The sequence below is a fragment of the Daphnia pulex genome, chromosome 11 (assembly GCF_021134715.1).
Source record: "Daphnia pulex isolate KAP4 chromosome 11, ASM2113471v1".
Classification (NCBI taxonomy): Eukaryota; Metazoa; Arthropoda; class Branchiopoda; order Diplostraca; family Daphniidae; genus Daphnia; species Daphnia pulex.
This window is the reverse complement of record NC_060027.1, coordinates 884,035-903,628: the sequence shown is the minus strand read 5'-3', so window position 1 is coordinate 903,628 and position 19,594 is coordinate 884,035. Positions and strand designations below refer to the sequence as shown.

Genomic DNA, 19,594 nt, shown 5'->3' with positions numbered 1-19,594 from the left:
GATTGTTATACATTGCGGTAAAAAAACTTTTTAAATATTTATTAAGACCCAAAAACGTCTATGATAACAAAAATATTTATCTATTGGGGGGGTTATAAAGTTTTTCCTGTTTTGTTTGTTTTTTAATCAGTAACAAAATTATGGCCCTTGATATCTAAACGGGCAAACGCATTATTGATTCAGTTGCAGATTTCTGCATCTAAATAATCCAAGTTGTTGCCATTCTGACAAACTGGTTTCGACGATTCAATCGTGATCGAATACCAAATCTTCTTTGAGCGCAAATAGCTAAAGCTGTTGTCGAATTCGACGACATCTTTGGGAAAACATCAATTAGATATAGGATAAATAAGGTTAGATAATCAAACAGTTGACTTACAGACGCCAACGTAGTCGCAAAAGATTTCTCCCTCTTCCGGTGACATGTGACAATCCACTCGATCATGAGGGACGATGGAAATCAACTCGCTTCCTTGTTTCCGATAAATGGCAAAAGCGATATCGCTTTCCTCGGAATGGAAATCCCATCTGAGATAAGAAAGGTAATAAACTGGAATATCATTTTGCCATTTTGCACAATTTTAAAATCCAGTTTACTTTAGGACGGAGCCAGCTTGCGTGATTTCAAATTCTAATTTCTCCTTCGATCCACTGCAAATTGATAAGGGCTTCTTATCGGAAATATTACATTTCCCGTTGAGATAATACGACCTAGGAACTTCTCCTCCCATATTGACCTGATATTAAGATAAATGAATTAGTTTTCACGAAAATAATTTGAAATTTGAAAAATAGGAGAGTGAAAAGAACTTGCCATTGTAATGCAGTTAGGATTTCCATCGGGATCAGTCTTAGTTCCACCGTAGCAGGCAGGTAACTCTTCAGGATCGAAATCTTCTAGAATGGCCGCTTTCCATTGTTTCGCATCGTGGCTGTAGATCTGAATCTTGTTTTTGGTTTTCTCGTGCATGAAAGGTTTCAGCATAGAGAACAGGACGGAGAAGATCTTTGGGGCATTAATCACGTACACACGGCGGAGCAATTCCGGGTAGTTTCCTTCGTACAACTGGACCAGTTGAATGGCCGTATCCAGCGCTACGGAAAACCAGAAAAATGGCAAACGTCACTAATTCGTACTAACACCGACCTAAATAATAACGAAAGAACATTTTCCCCACGAATATCGTGCTCTAATACGTGTGCCACAGATATAAAAGGCAATGGTCCAAATTTGGGGTTTCTTGCAATTGTTCAATTTCTATCGCTTGTCTTTTATTTTGGCCGGGGAAAGCCGACAGCGGGTTTTACTTTATCACCGCACCCGATGTACCGAATATAGCAAGCAAATGGAAGAAATGCAGCATCAAACTTTCTCCCGGAATAGAACACAGTGTCATCGTAATACTACCTAAGTACCTAACAGCTGTTACCTAAAAATAGCTAATAGGCATGGCAAAAAGTTTCTAGTAGTGAAAAATTTCCCCTTTGGCTACGGTTAAAGTTAGGAAATGTACCGGTACAGTACCTGGTTTGAAGGTGACATGGCGCATTGAGAATCCGGCCATATCAAATATTACGGTAGATTGGGCAATCGAATCGGGGGACTTCTTAAACTTCTTGGGATTATTTCTAACCGTTAAGAAGGTTCTCTCCACTATTTCAATAACGTGCATCAAATAGTCCCTCTTCTTAGCTGATAGCAGGATGCCCTTCAAATCCATCATCCCGTATCGAACAACCACCGTGTAGCTGTTCAACTTATCCACACCCGTGTAACCAGAGGCGAAATATTTGGTCAGAACTTCCGGTGACTTGTATTCCTGTAGAATCGTGTCCACTTTGTACTTGCGACGCCATTCCATTGACTATTTATAAAACAAACAAAGTATTAACACAAAAAGTAATCGGCTAAAATATCAAAGCACTTACATTACGGAGCATCTTTTCCGACTTGGCCAAATCAAAATCCCGCGCTAGATTTAAAAAAAAAAGGAAATAACGGGTTAAACCAATCCGGAAAAAATCTGCATAAACTTCAGACGATACCGACGAGCCATCGTAGAAGGTAGACATCGTCCGATTCAGGTAATTTGCAGTCTTTCACCGCCTCGCGAAACTGCCGGGAATTTAATGTAAAAGTCAATAACAGGTAACAGAACCAACAGTCTGCGCAAACTAATCAACAACAGTAAACAAGAGTGACTTGTAACTATATTGCGCAATAATCTGGGCTCTAATTCACTTTGGGGGTTTTCTGAAAGACGAACAGGTGTATCATCATTTTCAAACACGATGGTGAATAAAGAAAAAAAGCTTAAAGTAAACTAACAAGGTAACGACGTAACGGTTTATGATTTTATGGCACGACATAAATCTCCGAAGAAAAGTTGTAAAACTAGAAACAAGTGTAAGTTTTGAGTAGAAAGTGCTTTTAAAATTTGACTAAATTCAACACATGCAAAATAGCTCTCGTAGTAGGGAAATCGAATGAGTTCGTGCGTAATGATTTGAGAGCCTCGGGATAGCGGAGACGGGAAGATTCAGGAAGCGAAATGTAGGTAACTGCCTCTGGGTTCAAAATACTTTTGACCGCATTTTCATTAATATCATCTTATTCAATCAGAAATTCGTAGACAACTAATTCAGAAACCTGTTCTGAAGGTATCGTGCAAATTTCCTAGATGCTAAAATATATGGAAAGAAAAAGTAAAAATGTAACATACCTGTTTTAACACAGTTTTCTGGTCGTCGTTGAGCTGGTCGACATTCATCTCGTGAAAAAGTAGCAACACTGGTGTGGAAGAACTCGTGTATCTAATCTGCCAGGCGTTTCTATTAACACTTCCTGTTTTTTTTTCAGATCTGGAAATGAATAACAGACCTATTGTTTAGTTTGCAAAACTGTTATTTCCTACCAATGTTTTGGACACGAGACTTGTGCAAAATGCAATAACTGAGACGTAAGTTCAACGAACTTGTATGTCACGATCCAAAGATTAACTCGAGAAAATAACAACGTGCGAGACTGTTGGCACTTTACAATGTAGTGTGAAGGCCGAACCTGATATGTTACAATATCAAGGACAATCGTCAGACACGTCGTGAATGAAGACGAACGTACTACGAACTGTTTCTTTTCTACTGAAGAGAGGCTGAAGTAAGAAAACACCTGTATGGCCTGGCCAACAGCAGCCAGCTTGTCCTAATAACAGGTATAGGTGAGCCCGGAGGGCTACGACCAAATTCTTGGGTAAAACTAGTGTTCGTTCACCCCTTAAGAAACTCTAGGGGGGAGCGTGGTAGAGCTGTTGGATAACAATTCTTGTTTGGTACAAATAGGTATTCTGTTATTTTTACTTACATCAAAGGAAACAAAGTGTCTAGACGACCTCATCAGCTTTAAGATTCTTGTTGAGTCATGATGACACTCACAGATGGTGAACCCCCAAACAGGTTGATAAATTAAACACAATCTGTGCGATTTTTCCTTGCGATTACCGTGAAAAGTGGATCACTAGATCACTAGATCAGAGCAAAATCAGAGACTACATCAATGTAAGAATGAAATAATCAAGGTTGCCAGAAACTTGATTGAAAATAATTGACATACAATTTGCGAAATTGGTACGTTGCCACTGGCGTCTAGTTGCTGTCACTGGCACATTTTATCAAATTTTATATTCAGCTTAATTTAAAAAGTATTACGACACACAAATAAATATTGAGGGATGGTCAAGTAGGTCGACAGTTTTTTTATTCAGGTCGATCACGCTCACCGTTAAGATCTAAAAACAAAAAAAAAGGATAAAATAATTTGTAATTTTCAACTTAAAACTTCGTAAAAGGACTTTTCTATAAAGCGAATGTTTAATCAAAAATGCGATTAATTAAAATAATAATGGCAAAAAAAAATGGAAAATCCACTCCCCCTCTAAAATAATTCCGTGCGCGCAAATCTTGCAAAAAGCTGAAAATAGAAGACTGGCAACAGCACATTTTGAAAATGGCGGCCCCGTCAACACGAAAACGTGAGTCCAAACAAAATCAACGAGAAATATTTGATAGCATTAAACTTCAAACTAAAGAAGTCATCCAAAGCCGTAAAAACATCAATAACATCATCGACATCCAATCCAATCTAGAGGTATTTTGTTTTTAAAAATGTCAATAACACGTGATTGAAACAATGCAACATTTCCACGTTGGATCTCTTAGAGTGATGAGAGTGCCGTAGTCAAAGCCAGTATCAAAGCTTTGGATAAAATTTTTTGCCATTTCATTGCAAATGGTTCTCTGTCTGAGCAAGGCCCAGTATTGGAAACAGATGCAGATAAAAAAGTCAGAGAATGGAGCAGAGAGAGATATCAAGAATTTCAAGATCGGCTCTTCAAACTTATTGCTGCAGAGCAAATCAGTCTTCAAGAACTTTCTCTTGTTCATCTCATGCATCTTTTTCAAGCAGAAGGTCAGCATCCCCTTCCCAAATTGCCTGAAGGAAGGGAGCATATGTTTCCTCATGAGTTCCTAGAGGTATGTTTGAGAAAACAATTGTAACAATTAAAAACTTGTTTACATTAATTCTTTTCTAATTACAGAAGCTAATGTTGCACATGCTCAGTCTTGAAAAGGAAGCTACTCCATTACTCACTCGCTTTCAGGAATTCATGGAGTATGAGGACATTTTGTTTCATCTTCTTCGTGTCTTAGCGAAAATACTGAAAGGCAAAAGCAATGTTGATGAAAAATTTCTCAAGAACCTCATTCATATTTTGGAACACATTACATTGCACAATACTCCTCCCAAGGAGGAAGAAAAAACCAAACTTTTTTGTTCCAGTAACATCAGACAAATTTCATTATTTTAATACTGAATGATAAAAATTTTCTTACCTAGATAAAAACCATTTCAAGTGGAATTACGGACGAGCCAAACAGTTCTTCAGTATCATTTGGCAGCAACTGTTAAAACATCCTCTGACTCCCAGTCTGTACAAACGAGTGCTTGTAATTCTGCCGGAAAAAGTTCTTCCGCATTTAGATAAACCTTTGTTACTCACAGATTTTCTAATGGAGTCGTACCGAATTGGTGAGAATGGAAATTTCAGTTAAATGCTTGGTGGTTGACTATACATGTTTCGATTTTATAGGCGGAGCTGTAAGCATTCTTGCTCTTCACGGAGTCTTCCTACTGATGCAAAGCCATAACTTAGAATATCCTGACTTTTACACCAAATTGTACGCCCTCTTAGAACCAGGAGTGCTTTTCGTCAAATATCGCGCGCGATTTTTTTACCTTTTGGATTTGTTTATGACATCAACGTAATATTATTTACTTCCTGTTTGTGTGGTTCGTTTGATTAACATTGATTCAACTTTAGACATATTCCAGAATATATAGCTGCAGCCTTCGCAAAGCGCTTGTCCCGATTGGCGCTGATTGCTCCAGCGAACATCGTAATACTACTTCTACACTTTGTAGGCAACTTGATGATTAGACATCGTGGACTTGTACGATTAATGCATCGTCCAGAAGATCAAAAAGGTATTAATTTTTGTAATTTCACGTATTCCGCTTGGTATTTACGTCGAATTATTTTGAAAACATAGACATAACTGATGACCCATACATAATGAGTGAAACGGATTTGAATGCTTGCAAAGCAACTGAAAGTTCTTTATGGGAAATTAAAACCTTGCAGTCTCACGTATTGCCAGAGATAGCAAATACAGCTAAATTTATTGATCGAGACCTGCCGAAACTTGAATGGGATGTTAACCAAGATTTGGAAACTACTTTGGAAGATGTGAGTGTTCAATAACGATTATTCTAATACCGTTATCTTATGCAAGTATTTTGAATCTTTCTGCAGCTGTTGGAGAAAGAGTTAAAGCGTAAATACCCCACAGACGATATTCCGATCAACTTCGAAAAACCAACCAAGTTTGCCTGTGTGAAACACGAAAAGCTTTCAGCTTATTTTGAATTGTGAAATGTCTCTTTAACATTGGAATAAAAATAATTTCCGTCACAATTTGTCTTTGTCCAATAAATCTACAATTTGGATGGCCTAGTCTGGGTTTTACGTGGTTTTCGTAACACCAATAGATTTTCGATTGACCTATTTATGTTACTCACGAAAACCTTTATTCAGTACGGTCAGAAAGTAGTTGTGCGTGTCAGTTGGGAAAGTAAGTTAAGCTCCAACGGTTCAGATTGGTTTGGGACGCATCACAGTTAAGCTACTTGGAAACCCAAACCGTGAGATAATAATGGTTAGTCCTTAGTGTGAATATGTTAGAGTAGGGTCAGGATGTCATCATCTGGACATTGGAGCGCAAGGAAATGGAATTCGTGTACGAACTAGTAAGTGAACACTGAATGTCGTAAATTCTTAACAATTAAACCACAAAAACTAATAGAAAAAGGGTTGCCCTAGGTGAGGCTCGAACTCACAACCACGGCATAGCATAGAGTACTGTCATATAAGTACCGTGCGCTAACCAATTGCGCCACTAGGGCCTAGATACGAAGAGCAAACTAACGTACAGTACCGTGAAATTCTTTTCCGGACAGATTTACTTTCACTTCAGCATTCCAGTGTTGAACGGCTAAGTGAAAGGTTAGACATAAACAAAGACACTACAGTCAACTTAAGAAAACAGTGGATTAAGATTGTATGCTGCCTAGACTGCCTGTGTGTGGGTGTCTCAAAATCTCCAATATGATACCCGTTTTACTTAAACACTACGTCGTTGGGTATTAAAACAAAACATGTTGTTTAGTAAAACTAAAATAAAATTTTGCATAGAAAAGATCCCATTAAGAAAAATGTGAAAGCAGATTTTGTAGCCGTAGGCACATTTCCTTTCTGTCATTTCACGTCGTCTGCACTCTATGGTTTGTTTGTATCTGTCATCGGTCGAAGTGGTGAGCTCCCGATCGACTGTCCAATGGATTGTCACACAAGCGCAAGAAATTAAAAATTATGGAAGGCGAAGTTAGGCCACTTCTTCTAGATCCACCATGCAACCCAATGTTCATTCTACCATGGGACCCCTTACGTGCTCAAAAAAGTGGACTGTTAATTCTTTTCTCGGTTACGTTGGAAAGACTGGCATATTTTGCAGTTGTTATGAATCTTTTTCTCTTTCTCAACAAAGGACAACCTGAGGTATTTAGATGTACATTTAAAACAAAATTTATTTTGAATTAGAGGTGAAATTTAAAAAAAAAAAAAAAAAAAAACTTGTCTTTCAGTTTCAGTCGTGGGAGCCCATTGAAGCCCTAACTGCTGTGTTTGTTATTCACGGAGTATCTTGCATTTGTTCCCCTATCGGTGGCTGGCTGTCAGATTCCTTAATTGGACGATACTGGGCTATCACACTAGGATTTTTCGTCTACATCATAGGCTACGCCTTGTTAACAGCACTTTCCATCAATGGATTAACATCAATGGGCTGTGACTGGAAGTCTGAAAATGACAGTCTTGTTACAAATACCAAATTTCACTGGCTAATTCTGGGAAAAGAATCACACCCCTGTTCTGTCCATGTTTACATTATTCTGGTTTTGATTGGTTTTGGAGTTGGATTCCTAAGAGCTAATGTTCCACCCTTCGGGGCAGAACAAGTAAGGGCAGGAGGAGACAATGCTGTCAGACAATTTTTCAATGCATATTATTGGTGCATTAACATTGGCGGATTGATTGGAATCGGGGTTTTGGCATACGTGGAACAAAATCTGGAAGATGGATTTTTCATTTCGTATCTCATTGCTACTACTGCCTTATGTGCCTCTCTTATCATTTTCTGCGCTGGAAAGGGTTTCTATATAGTGCATCGCCCTGGGAACTCGGTGATTATCAATGTCTTTCGCATCTTAGGTACGTTTTCACTTAACTTTTACCCTTGCTAATTACAAAACGATATTTCCTATTGCATTTACGAAGTATAGGTGAAGCATTTTACAATACCTGCAAGAAACGAGACAGCGTTCAGGGTTCTCCTATGTTTAGACGACAATCTCAACAGCCCGTCGCCCTTGCTTCTCTTACTGGATCATCTTGGGTCGATCGCGCCAAAGTTTCTCATGGAGGATCTTTTCATGATACCACGGTCGAAGATGTGAAGTCTTTTTCAAAAACAATGATTTTCATCTTTGTCCTGCTGCCTTATTGGTTGGTCTATTTTCAGGTAATAGTAAATAAATTAAATTTACTTATATTAAGTGGTCAAAAGTTTATGTTCTTTTTTCACAGATGTCAACCAGCTTTCAAGCTCAGGGACTTCACATGAATCTTCATCTTAACGGAACTTATAACCCTGACTTTCAGGTAATAATGATCAAACATGATTTTACCTTCTGATTAATGCAATTCAAGTTGGTAACAGATTCCTGCCGCATGGTTGACACTCTGTGATGAAGCGTTCGTTTTGTTCCTAATTCCTCTTCTCAACTTCGTTATCTATCCTATTCTGGACAAAAATAATATAACAACGGCTCCTTTATGTCGTATAGGTACAACACTACTTAAAAAAAATAGTATTTCATCATTTTACTATATTTATTTTCTAAATCCGCTGTAGTCGTGGGAATGTTAATAAGCTTACTTGCTGTTATCGTGGCAGCTGTCGTGGAACATTTTCGTTTGGAAATCTGGAACCAAGGGTATGAAATCATCTATTCTTCATCAGAAATTGCCTCATCACTTACACGTTTCATTGGATCCTGCAGGAATTCAATCAACCAAATTATTAGTAATACTAACTATAACGCAAGTGCCATGTCCATTTTGTACCAAATACCTCAATATTGTTTGATCGGGACCGCTGAAGTCTTCGCAGGAGTCGCAGGTTAGTTGATCTTATTTCTTTCACCAACATCTATGTGCTAATGAATTATCACATGTACAAATCTTAGGACTAGAATATGCTTACACGACAGCTCCAAGGTCTTTCCAAGGAATCGTACTAGGGCTTTATTCAGCAATTGAGGGACTAGGATCCTTTCTTGGTGTTCTGCTTGTCCAAATAACACGTTCTCTACAGTTGGGCTGGATTCGAAGCGAAGTTCACTTCAATCAAGGCCATTTGGATTACTTTTTTTACCTTCTCGCCATCATTCAGTCAGCAGTCGTTATCATATCTGGATTAGTAATGTATTTAAGGTTAGCAATTTATTATTATCTATAGATATTTTAAGAGAAAATGCAATACTTTAGAAGTGATTTGTTCGTTTAGGTGGGAACCGCCTCGCCGAGATGCTCACCTAGAAGAAACTCTTGGAGCCAGTGCATTACACAGTGAATATTATCAAGCTATTGAAAATTCGTCCATCCCAGCACCGCCAGTGACCTAAAGTCAAAATTTCTACGCAATTGGACGTTTTCTCTCGTTCCGTTATTGTTATTATGTTAAGCGCAACTATAACATGAAGCCCACGTACTCTCATTTAATTGTAATTTCGTGTATGGGATGAAATGGATCTGTGATTTAAACAGTTACAAAAGACGAATTCAATAGCGATCTGCATAAGAATCTTCGGCGTCGATAGAAATACGGCCGCCAGATTCTCGCCAAGTCTCTAAAGAAGCTCGAACAAATATAACAGCACACACACAAGATGCCAGCAACAGCAACAGAATCTCGGGAGGCCACCCAAAAGAATATGCCAAAATGAACACGCCCAATGTGTAACCGACAACCTGTTGATTTGCAAGCTTTCGAAGACACACACGCGGACCTAAGCGCTTCTGGATATTTCTCGGAGTTCCGTAGTGTTTCACCACCTCTTGATAAGTAGTCGGTGGAACCAATAACTGCCGAACAACCCGCCCGACGAAATCTGGTCGATCGTACGACTGTTCCAGCTCTGGTCCGAACTAAACAAACGTAAACGTAGTTTCAATCTAATTTTTCTTTGCTAATTTTTTCCCTTTGAAAACGAATACCTTTTCATTAATGTTGCTACAAATTTGATTAAATATGCGGACGAGGAATGCGATTTCATAGCTGCGGATGGGTTGTGTGTCCGGATTACCACCGTATGTCAAATCATAGCGTTTTTGAGGACTGAGAGGGGATCCTAACATCGATGTTCCAGAAGCCGAATCTTGTAATCCACGAACAGGCGTCCGGAAAACGGATGGACTTCCATATGATGTTTGAAGTACAGAATCGGGTTCAGGTTCGGAAGGGATTTCCACCTAAAAGCGAATTTTTAGTTGAGCTGAATAGAAGGACGAATGAAGACTTGAAAGACTTCAACTTACGTCAAAGAAAGCGGCGAGCTGGGCAGACGATTGTTCCAAGTGATTTAACGCCTTTTTTATGTCTTCTCCATTCTCGTCTGAAGTGGTGGACCCAGATATCATGAGCCAATCGCATAACCGAGAAAAGGTGCTCTGTTTCTTCCCGAGAGTCACAGGTAGTGTCGCTAACCTAAGATTTGATTTAACTCTCGCCGAACATGCCAAAATGGTTCGGATCTGTAGTGTGGTCTCTTGTCCAAAGACTGGCAGATAATTGAACGATGGATTTTCCAAATCATTGATGTATTGACGGACGCTCACGGCGACATGCGAACTGCTGCCACTTTTAGACGCTGAAAGCCCCTCGTTCAATGACCGCTCTGCCACGGAAATCATTTCTTTGAGGTTTCTCTGAGAGTAAACCTGCATTTAATAAAAGAGTTGTTAAATCCAGTTATTAGAGTACGCTATGTCAATGTTTACTTTGGAAATTCTGTAGAGCATCAAGCAATTTTTCGGCGATGAAAGTTCGACTCGTAAAAACCTCAGGATGACTTTTTGTAGAAAGAGGGTGTAGAAAAGAAGATTTTCGGCAACGAAATTTTGCCATTTCCAATCAACGACTTTATCGTTGTCGTTTACTTTCGGTGCGTTGGAGACATACCGCCATGGCTGAATGTAACTTAACCAAGTTTCCAGAAAAAGACGGAATGAGGCGTCCAGGGGCCAATGCTCAAGAGTATGTCGTAGGAAAACGTACAGCTTTTTCTGAAAATAGGTCCACACCGTTCTGTAGACAAATGATATTAAAAATTGCGATAATTACCAAGAGACAACAAAGAGTTGAGTTACCTCTTTAACTCATCCACTCCGGATATAATATTAGGTCCCACGCTATTTGAAAAGTAATGGAGATGCTTTATCAGTACTCTTACAGCTCTCAAATGATCTAAGCTGGGAAGGAAAACCACAGCCTGGAAAGTTGAAGGTTAAATTAAAAATTATAGCAATTAATAAAACGTTTGTCAAACCTGAAGAACATTGATTTGACTTCTAGGAGAACTTCCGGCTTGTAAATTTGAATTTTCTTTTGACGTTACGTGACTTAACCACAATTCGTTGATCGCCTGCAATATCATCATTGTACGCCATGCGTCGTGATGCGAAGTTCTCTCAGCTGTTAGTGAACTGGCCCCAGCTCCACTACTACTTGGTGTGAGAGAGGATTTCTTGAGCAACGAAGGAGTCATCTGTCTTGCCGAAGTCTCGAATCTGTGTAGTGCTTAGATTAATTCTAAGAATCTTAGTTCATGTTTTTTTTCTGAATACCTTGGTTTTGGAGGAGTTGAATAAACTGGGGAACCATATGGAGATACCTGAGATGGTACTGGGATCATTTCTGGATCACATCCACTTAAAGGTAAAAAGTACTGCAAGTACTCCTCCAGTATAGTAAAGTAAACAGAATCACTCCCACAAGAAGTTGTGGCATATTTTTGAAGACTTGGATTGACGAGGTAGTACAAAAAGTGCATTATGTAGTATTCAAATGAGTCTAAAAAAAGTAAGTCTGATAATCAAGACCACAGTTTTGAAGAAATAATAATTTTGTAAATACTTAGAACGAGGGATGAGGGTACTCTAAGATGGGGATGATACTGTAGCTTTCCCACATAAAATGAGGGCAACACTCCCTCCTCAAGCAGATGCCGAGTCGCAACCTTGAGATTTTGTAATAGCAGATTTCGGCATCAATGATTTAACAGATTTTAAATGATTTAACAGATTTTAAATGATTTAACAGATTTTAAATGATTTACCGGTATGTAACTAAGTGGGAATTCATATTTGACAGTGCTGTCCCCAAGTAGCTTGTAGCAAAGATGTATTACAGGTCCTCTAGGAGAAAGCAAGTGAGCCACAACATCAAAATCACGGGGATTATTGGCTTTAGTCAAGGTTCTCAAACTCCATCCTGACTGCAAAGCAAGAAATAGACATTATACTCATGTTAAAGAATTCTTCTTTAAACTAAAACACAATGAAGAATATACCTGAATGTGCAGTTCAAAAAGGGTGTCCGTAATCAAGGGCAACACATTCTGCAGTTCCTTCACGCCGTATTCATCAACAATTCTGCCAACTTCTTCGCACCAATGGTACACCGTTGTTTTCGCAGCATTTGTAAGCCGAACCTAGGACAGAATATGACTTTATATTGTATACAAGATTTAAACTTGAAAGAATTCTTACTATTGCCGGCAACTGAAGAGACATGTTTCTTTTTGAACTGCCAGATTACGACCAGCAGACGTCTTTAGAATAGAATGCCATCTAGTGTTTTTTCAAATAAATAAAAAAATAAAAAACTGTTAAAATCTTTGCGGTTATTATTATTACGATTAGATGTGCCGTTATATTAACACACACATACACACTGTTAGAAAAACGTTGTAAACAATTATCTCGAATAGGGGATAGTCCAATGATGGATTTATAAAAAGATACATGTCTCTTTTCCTTATGAAAGGAAATTTCTTAGCCAGCACAGCTGCAACTTGAATATCTGCCATTAACAAGAATTTTAAAAAGGAAGTTGCATCCGATTATACTATTAGTCTTGGAAACGAAATCCTTTCAACCACCAACCGGCAATCGCAAGATTAAGCTAAACTATTAATCGATGTTTCCGGGGATAATTTGATTTATATGAATCAATTTGCCATCTCTCAGTTTCTTATTTGATTGCATAAGTTGTAGATTGTTGCCAGTCAGTACTTGCCGTATAAAATCAAATATATGTAGTCAAATATGATTTTTCAACTTTTGTTTCGTCTTGCGGCAATGCGGTCTTATCTGTTTACGTTAACACATCGCTGACGAGGAACTGAAGGGTCATTCACACTATTTTTGTAACCCCGTAATAATGTGCTTGCTGATTTTTCAGTTAACAAATAAAAACAAGCCACTAAACGTTCAACATTGAAAAGAATTAACGCGCTTTTCCTTTAATTATGCCACTACAGCTACGTACATTTTTTCTAAGAAAACCTTCATTTGAGTATATACGAGCGATAAGAGAAGCCTGCTGCTGTGTTATTTTCTACTTCAATGTTTTGTCGAACGTCTACAGAGAATCTTTATTTTTTTGTCGATGGTCTGCTCTTATCTGCTATGAATGTTGATACCGACATCGAAAAGAAAACAAGAATATTCTTCATCACATTGTGCGACCTCTTACCCGTACGACCAACCACATGTTTTTCCAACAGCTGCAGTCAAAAAGAAACTGTGTGAAACTGCAGACGTCGATTTTCAGTTCCAACAGGAAAATGATTTTATCCCAACTGAATGATTCACAGCGGATTGCTTTAAAACAGGTATAGTCGTTGGCTGCTCTATAGAATAATTTCGAACAAATTTGAGATGGAGAAAACTCGCATCTCATAGTTACATAAAGAAAAAGCTTCTTTTTATCAGTTTAAAGGAAACGTGGAAGACTGCAAATTGGCTGACCCAAGTGACGAATATCTATTAACATGGCTCGTTGGTAAAATGTTTCTCATCTTTCCTTTACATTCTAATGGACGGGTCGGGACAAAAAAGATTTAATTCATTTTACTGTATTCAACAGCTAGAAATTTTGACGTCACTCAGTCCGAGAAAATGCTGAGACGCGTAAGTTTGTCGATGTTGCTACGATTACTTTTATAGACTGAGTGATAACTGAGAGTATCTTTTGGTTAGTCTTTAGAATGGCGCGAAGAGAACAGCATCGACGGAATGTTGCACAAGTGGAAGTGAGTTTATCCGTTCGTGAAATTATTAAAACTTTACGTTTGTAATTACCAATAACGTCAATAATTACAAGCGAACAAGTTATTCATTCTCAACTTGTTCATTTGCAATCTAGACCACCAAAAGTCCTACTTGAGTACTATCCTATGAAAGTAGTTGGTCACGATAAATGCTACAACCCATTGTGGATAAAAGGCTTCGGTCAAGCAGATTGGAGAGGACTTTTGCATTCAGTCAACAAACGCGATTTTCTGCGTTATGTCTGTTACATAGCGGAACAAGGATCGGAAGAATTTAGAAAATGCTCTCAACTCGCCCAAAGACCAATCACCTCTTCAACTTTCATCATAGATATGGAGGGGCTATCAATGAAGCAGATCGCTCACCGGCCACGTGAGTAGAAAAGCAAAACATATTAAAATGTCTTAGTAAAATTGTAGCAACATTTTTTTTTCTCGTTGAACTGTTTAAAGTTCGAGATATTGGCCTTGAAGCCATAAAAGTACTCGAAGCAAACTACCCCGAAGTCATTCGAAAGGCTTTTATCATCAATGGTAAATTTCCTCTAAAACAGGCCTAAGTTAACTTGACTTTGTTCACGGTGCTTTCTCATTAGCTCCTAAATTATTTACCATGGTGTTTTCCATTGTGAAGCCCTTCCTACATCAAATGACTTTAGACAAGATCAACATCTTCGGTTTTGATAAAAAAGAGTGGAGCGCTGCCTTATTAAAGGAAATCGATGCCGACCAATTACCGGCTCAATACGGTGGAACTTTGACTGACTTGAAAGCTAGCGATCCCAGTAAAGTAAGTTTTCTTATCAATATAATTGTACTGCTGCAATCTTTAATTTCTTTTGCATTTTAATAGTTTACCATTGGAGGAGAAGTGCCAAAAAGTAACTATCTAAAAGTTGTCAAGCCATCAACGAAGAGTTACATGACGTCACTATTGGTGTCAAAAGGAAACAAAAAGAAACTAGAATTTCAAATTGCTACAACAAATTCATTGCTCAAGTATGTAAAGTAACTCGATTAACTTATTTTGGATTTTGTTAACGTCTGGGATTTGAATCCAACAGATGGGAATTCATGACTGAGGAAGCCGATATTGGATTTAGCATTTATTATTTGAAGGCGAACGGAGAAAAGGGTTATCTCGTGACGCCAGAAAAAATTCAAAGTCATTTGATGATGGAAGTAGGCGAAATTAATTGCACCCGTGTGGGGACTTGTAAGTAAAAATAGATGTCAAAGTCATTCGCATAAAACTCATTTGTCTTTTGGGCCTAGATATAATGGAATTTGACAATAGCTACAGTTACATCCGCTCAAAGAACGTTTGGTATCGCGTCGTGATAGACCTTATCCCGACATCGCCGACCCAAGAATTCGAAGGGGAATCTACTACGCACACATAATGCTGTTCATCGTACCTGTATAAATAAATCGCTAATTTTGCGGTTGCACATTACAGAGTACCGAAAATAGGGTTTAAATATACTTGGCACGCTTGATTAATTGAACTTTAAAAAGCTGGTGTGAGAAACCAAGGGCATCTTTAATATACAGGCATGGGTGAGTGAGATTATAGGTGTAAAATGGGCCATACGATAAACTGACTTAACCATTTGCTCTTATTTGATTGAAAAGATAACGTTTGCTGTGTCTATTAATAGCTTGAATTTGAAATTTGAGCCCGATAATAGCCAATCATCAATTGCATTGGCTAGTAACATTCTAAACGCGGGTGTAGCGACAACGACCTATTGAACCGTAGCTTGCAGCTTGCTATGGACGATGGGGTGTTGATGTTACCTAACTGTTCCATAAATAACAATAGATAGCCCGGTCAGACGGCCACACTTTGACAATGTCTAATTCGAGTTTTAAGATAATCAAATGAAACGAAAAATGAAGGGCAGTTGATCTCCGCCCAAATCTTCCTCTGTTTTGTAAGCTTGTTACTATTTTTCGCCTTGTTATCTTGGATTTATGTGACTCCTTACGTCATAAAAAGATCCTTGGGGTAATCAACGAATAAAGAATTTAGCCTCAATAACAGGCATAGACAGAAAGAAAGCAACCATCACTCTAAAAAGTTCATTTTCAGTCCCGCAACAAAATGATTGTGTCCCAACTAAGTGAAGCGCAACGGGTTACATTTGATCAGGTATATAAATCTAAAAGGACGGAGATAAAAGCTGGAAACGTACGTGCGTTTGTAATTTCACATCTGCTTTATAGTTTAAAGAAAATGTAAAAGACTGCAAACTTCCCGACCCGAGTGAAGACTACATCCTCAAATGGCTAGTTGGTAAGTTTCCCATTTACCTTGTCACCTTATTTAGATATTCAAACATCAAACGTACCCAACCCAACTGCGATTAACTTCATTTACCATCGATAGCACGAAATTTCGACCTCGATCAAGCAGAGAAAATGCTGAGACACGTGAGCTGAATTTTAATTGAGCGACAAATAAATCTAGCAAATTAATACACGATTTGTGTTTACAATTACAGTCAGTTCAGTGGCGTCTGGCGAATCGCATCGACGAACTCAAAGATCAGTGGGAGTGAGTAGAAAAGATGCAGTTTAACTTTTTCCTTGATAAGCTAAATTGTAATTCATTTTCCTCGTCACTTTAGACCACCAACGGTTCTTGTCAAGTACTACCCCATGGGAATAATAGGCTACGACAAGTTATACTGTCCAGGTACATAATCGTCACTTGAACGTCAAAGTACCTCGATTTGCATAACAACTTGATTTAAACTCGCAACGATTCGATTTGATTTTTTAGTATGGATTGTGTCATTCGGACAAGCGGACTGGAGAGGAATGCTGCAATCGGTCAGCAAGCGCGATTATGTGCGCTACGTTTGCTACTTATCGGAAATGGGAATCGTACAAATGAAGAAAAATTCGGAACACGCCGGAAAACCTGTCACCTGTCAAACGATTGTCATCGATATGGAGGGATTGTCCATGAGGCAAATGGGTTACAAGCCATGTAAGTTGTACAACTTTCTTGCCGTAATAAATTTACCATCTTATATTTACTTGAATTGCGATCGAATGCAAAAGTCAGAGAAGTTGGTATAGAAGGGATCAAGATTTCCGAGTCTAATTACCCTGAAAATCTACGAAAGACCATCATCATCAATGGTGAATTTTCAGCCCCTCATCAAATTCTATGCGGACTTTATTTTAATCGCCTACTTATTGTTACTTAAGCTCCCAAAATCTTCACCCTTGTTTTTAACATGGTGAAGCCCTTTCTACATCCGGTAACGCTCGACAAGATAAGCATCTTTGGCTTTGACAAAAGTGAATGGACGGCCGCTTTGCTGAAAGAAATTGACGCAGACCAACTACCTGTGCATTACGGTGGAACGATGACCGATTCGAATGGCGATCCCAAATGCTCCGGCAAAGTTTGCGACCCCAATTTTCAGTTTGAATTCTACAAATAATCTAACACTGACTATCTAACAGATTAGTTTGGGAGGGGAAGTACCACAGTCTTATTACATGGAAACGGTTAAACCAACCGTTAAACCGGAAATGACGTCAATGACTGTGTCGAGTAGTAGCAAAAAGAAGCTGGAATACAAAATCATTCAAGCGAATTCAGTACTCAGGTATTGACGAACCGATTAAAATGCCTAACAGCCTATCGGAACTAACATTTTTACAGGTGGGAATTCATGACCGAGGACAGCGATATTGGATTTAGCGTCTACTATGTGGAGAGAAATGGAGATAGGGTGGATATCATCACAAACGAAAGAGTTCAAAGCCATTTGATGATGGAAGAGGGCGATGTTGTTTGTGTCCGCCCAGTACTCTGTAACTTACTAGATAGATTGAATAATTGAATAATGACTTACATGATTTACTCCAATGGCTGCAGATGTCCTGGAATTTGACAACAGCTACAGTTACCTCCGCTCCAAAAAGGTTTGGTATCGCGTCGTCGTCGATCTGCCCTCTGCAAGCGTCGTGCCCTTTGAAGAATTTAATCAGAAATAATTAGAGTTCGGCATGGAATTAGACTTAATTGAATTTACCTGTAATTTGTGAACTGTAGCTCAAATGTAATGTTGGTATATGGAACTTGAAATGGTAGGTAATACTACTAACCAACGCCACTGCTGAGTTCCCATACACTGCCAATCTAAATAAGAAGAAAGCAACGTAACGTTAGTTTAATGAAATAATGCAATTGAAAACTATTACAATATCAAGGCTGACGATGTTTTAAAAACCGAAATTCTAGGATCTAGAGTGTCTTAGCCATCTCTAAGAGATTAGCCAGCAAAACGTGACGAAACGTGAAGGTCATCAAGTGCCGTCGAGCGGGGAAAAAAAGTCCTATTTGCATAAACATCCGTCGAGCGGGGAAAAAAAGTCCTATTTGCATAAACATAAAGATGGTGAACATGGAATATTATACAATAGAAATGGAGGACATGTGTCTGGCTGGCTGCCGGGGTCCGAGGTCGATCTTCATATCTTCTGCCAATACACATACGATTCGGGTGGCGGGGTGGCCATACCATTATCATGCCATAGTGCGTAACTATATTAGTCGTTGGTCAGAGCAAACATTCTACGTCGTGAGTAGCTTTCTCTCTTCTGGGTTTTTTGAGTTCGTAACAGAGGAATGAACAACCCATTTTAGCCCTTGGGAATGTGCTGCACCTGACTATGCCATCGAAAATGGAAAAGATCTCGTGACATCCAGGAAAACGTGACGGTGAGATCAGAACAATGACCACACCGGGTTGCTGGCCGAGCGAGGACGGCAGCACAGAACGTTTTTGGAAAGGAAGAAACTGATGGAAGATCAATCTGAAAATGAATTGCAAAACGTTTCAGTCGCCTTTTAAGGATATAAAGATAAGTTGGCGGAGAGAGCTGGGAACGTGCCTCACGTGTCTCGAGCTAACCTTAAACGTCTTTTTAACCTTACTAACCTATTAATACATAAAATGTTATACTGTGATGAAATCGAAGAAATGAATGGCCTAACATTGGATGTTAAGTATCAACTCTGCTGTGGGGAACGAAGAAATAAAAAGTATTCAACTACATTTTAGATTTGTTACTACAGAGAAACCTCTAGAATTCTAGATATTCGAAGGCTGGTTTCTATTTGTAGCTTGTTCCCACAGAAAACCTTAGAACACAAAATAACAGTTCAAATTTTTGCCTATAAATTCCCTTATGGTTCAACAAAGAATTGCATGAAAGCACCTTTGCAATTGCTAGGTGCTAATTTACCTTTCTAGGAAATTGAAAATCAACCAATAACTTATACCTTTGCCGAAGTTTCTAAGATAACTTAGATTCTGAAACGATGTGAGACGATAGCACTAGAGAACGAAACAAACTGCTGTTCCCCTGTTTATTTGTTACGACCATGCCACAATGGATTCAATTCGCCATGTGTAAATTGTCTGCTACAAAGTGGCGCCAATCTGGAATTTAATTTCGTTTTAAGTAAGTGGTTGTCAGATCACACAGAATTTTGTT

The 19,594-nt window shown here is 38.7% G+C and overlaps 6 protein-coding genes and 1 non-coding gene across 7 annotated transcripts; 4 read left to right on the top strand and 3 right to left on the bottom strand.

Moving 5' to 3' along the window:
* Positions 1 to 24: 24 nt before the first annotated feature.
* On the bottom strand, positions 25 to 3,163 carry LOC124207357 (SEC14-like protein 2). The gene is made up of 9 exons (XM_046604761.1): positions 2,976 to 3,163; positions 2,724 to 2,862; positions 2,047 to 2,116; positions 1,930 to 1,973; positions 1,526 to 1,865; positions 815 to 1,095; positions 598 to 737; positions 380 to 528; positions 25 to 316 (listed from the first exon to the last, which is right to left on the bottom strand). The coding sequence occupies exons 2-9, from the start codon at positions 2,769 to 2,771 to the stop codon at positions 180 to 182; spliced, it is 1,209 nt and encodes a 402-aa protein (XP_046460717.1). The 5' UTR covers positions 2,772 to 2,862; positions 2,976 to 3,163; the 3' UTR covers positions 25 to 179.
* Positions 3,164 to 3,974: 811 nt separating this feature from the next.
* LOC124207354 (nucleolar complex protein 4 homolog B-like) lies at positions 3,975 to 6,032 on the top strand. Its single transcript, XM_046604759.1, has 8 exons — positions 3,975 to 4,144; positions 4,216 to 4,530; positions 4,596 to 4,836; positions 4,895 to 5,086; positions 5,148 to 5,319; positions 5,379 to 5,542; positions 5,608 to 5,804; positions 5,871 to 6,032. Exons 1-8 carry the CDS (start codon positions 4,004 to 4,006, stop codon positions 5,988 to 5,990), a joined length of 1,542 nt encoding a protein of 513 aa, XP_046460715.1. The 5' UTR covers positions 3,975 to 4,003; the 3' UTR covers positions 5,991 to 6,032.
* Positions 6,033 to 6,166: 134 nt separating this feature from the next.
* LOC124207353 (solute carrier family 15 member 4-like) lies at positions 6,167 to 9,514 on the top strand. The gene is made up of 9 exons (XM_046604758.1): positions 6,167 to 7,172; positions 7,259 to 7,883; positions 7,955 to 8,193; positions 8,259 to 8,333; positions 8,392 to 8,518; positions 8,587 to 8,668; positions 8,735 to 8,853; positions 8,921 to 9,167; positions 9,241 to 9,514. Exons 1-9 carry the CDS (start codon positions 6,987 to 6,989, stop codon positions 9,356 to 9,358), a joined length of 1,818 nt encoding a protein of 605 aa, XP_046460714.1. The 5' UTR covers positions 6,167 to 6,986; the 3' UTR covers positions 9,359 to 9,514.
* Positions 6,430 to 6,520, bottom strand: Trnai-uau. The gene is given in 2 exon segments: positions 6,430 to 6,465; positions 6,483 to 6,520. It is a non-coding gene; the product is annotated as a tRNA-Ile (tRNA).
* LOC124207351 (sphingomyelin phosphodiesterase 4-like) lies at positions 9,451 to 18,063 on the bottom strand. The gene is made up of 12 exons (XM_046604756.1): positions 17,947 to 18,063; positions 12,504 to 12,584; positions 12,305 to 12,445; positions 12,071 to 12,229; positions 11,869 to 11,971; positions 11,580 to 11,805; positions 11,282 to 11,522; positions 11,103 to 11,224; positions 10,734 to 11,040; positions 10,272 to 10,673; positions 9,951 to 10,205; positions 9,451 to 9,881 (listed from the first exon to the last, which is right to left on the bottom strand). Exons 2-12 carry the CDS (start codon positions 12,525 to 12,527, stop codon positions 9,516 to 9,518), a joined length of 2,346 nt encoding a protein of 781 aa, XP_046460712.1. The 5' UTR covers positions 12,528 to 12,584; positions 17,947 to 18,063; the 3' UTR covers positions 9,451 to 9,515.
* On the top strand, positions 13,397 to 15,571 carry LOC124207355 (SEC14-like protein 2). The gene is made up of 10 exons (XM_046604760.1): positions 13,397 to 13,630; positions 13,731 to 13,800; positions 13,885 to 13,928; positions 13,998 to 14,050; positions 14,164 to 14,441; positions 14,522 to 14,602; positions 14,665 to 14,858; positions 14,922 to 15,067; positions 15,133 to 15,284; positions 15,344 to 15,571. Exons 1-10 carry the CDS (start codon positions 13,508 to 13,510, stop codon positions 15,469 to 15,471), a joined length of 1,269 nt encoding a protein of 422 aa, XP_046460716.1. The 5' UTR covers positions 13,397 to 13,507; the 3' UTR covers positions 15,472 to 15,571.
* Positions 16,027 to 18,244, top strand: LOC124207358 (SEC14-like protein 2). Its single transcript, XM_046604762.1, has 11 exons — positions 16,027 to 16,223; positions 16,298 to 16,367; positions 16,461 to 16,504; positions 16,576 to 16,628; positions 16,702 to 16,769; positions 16,857 to 17,066; positions 17,141 to 17,221; positions 17,291 to 17,490; positions 17,552 to 17,697; positions 17,754 to 17,905; positions 17,970 to 18,244. The coding sequence occupies exons 1-11, from the start codon at positions 16,176 to 16,178 to the stop codon at positions 18,086 to 18,088; spliced, it is 1,191 nt and encodes a 396-aa protein (XP_046460718.1). The 5' UTR covers positions 16,027 to 16,175; the 3' UTR covers positions 18,089 to 18,244.
* The last annotated feature ends 1,350 nt before the right edge of the window (positions 18,245 to 19,594 follow it).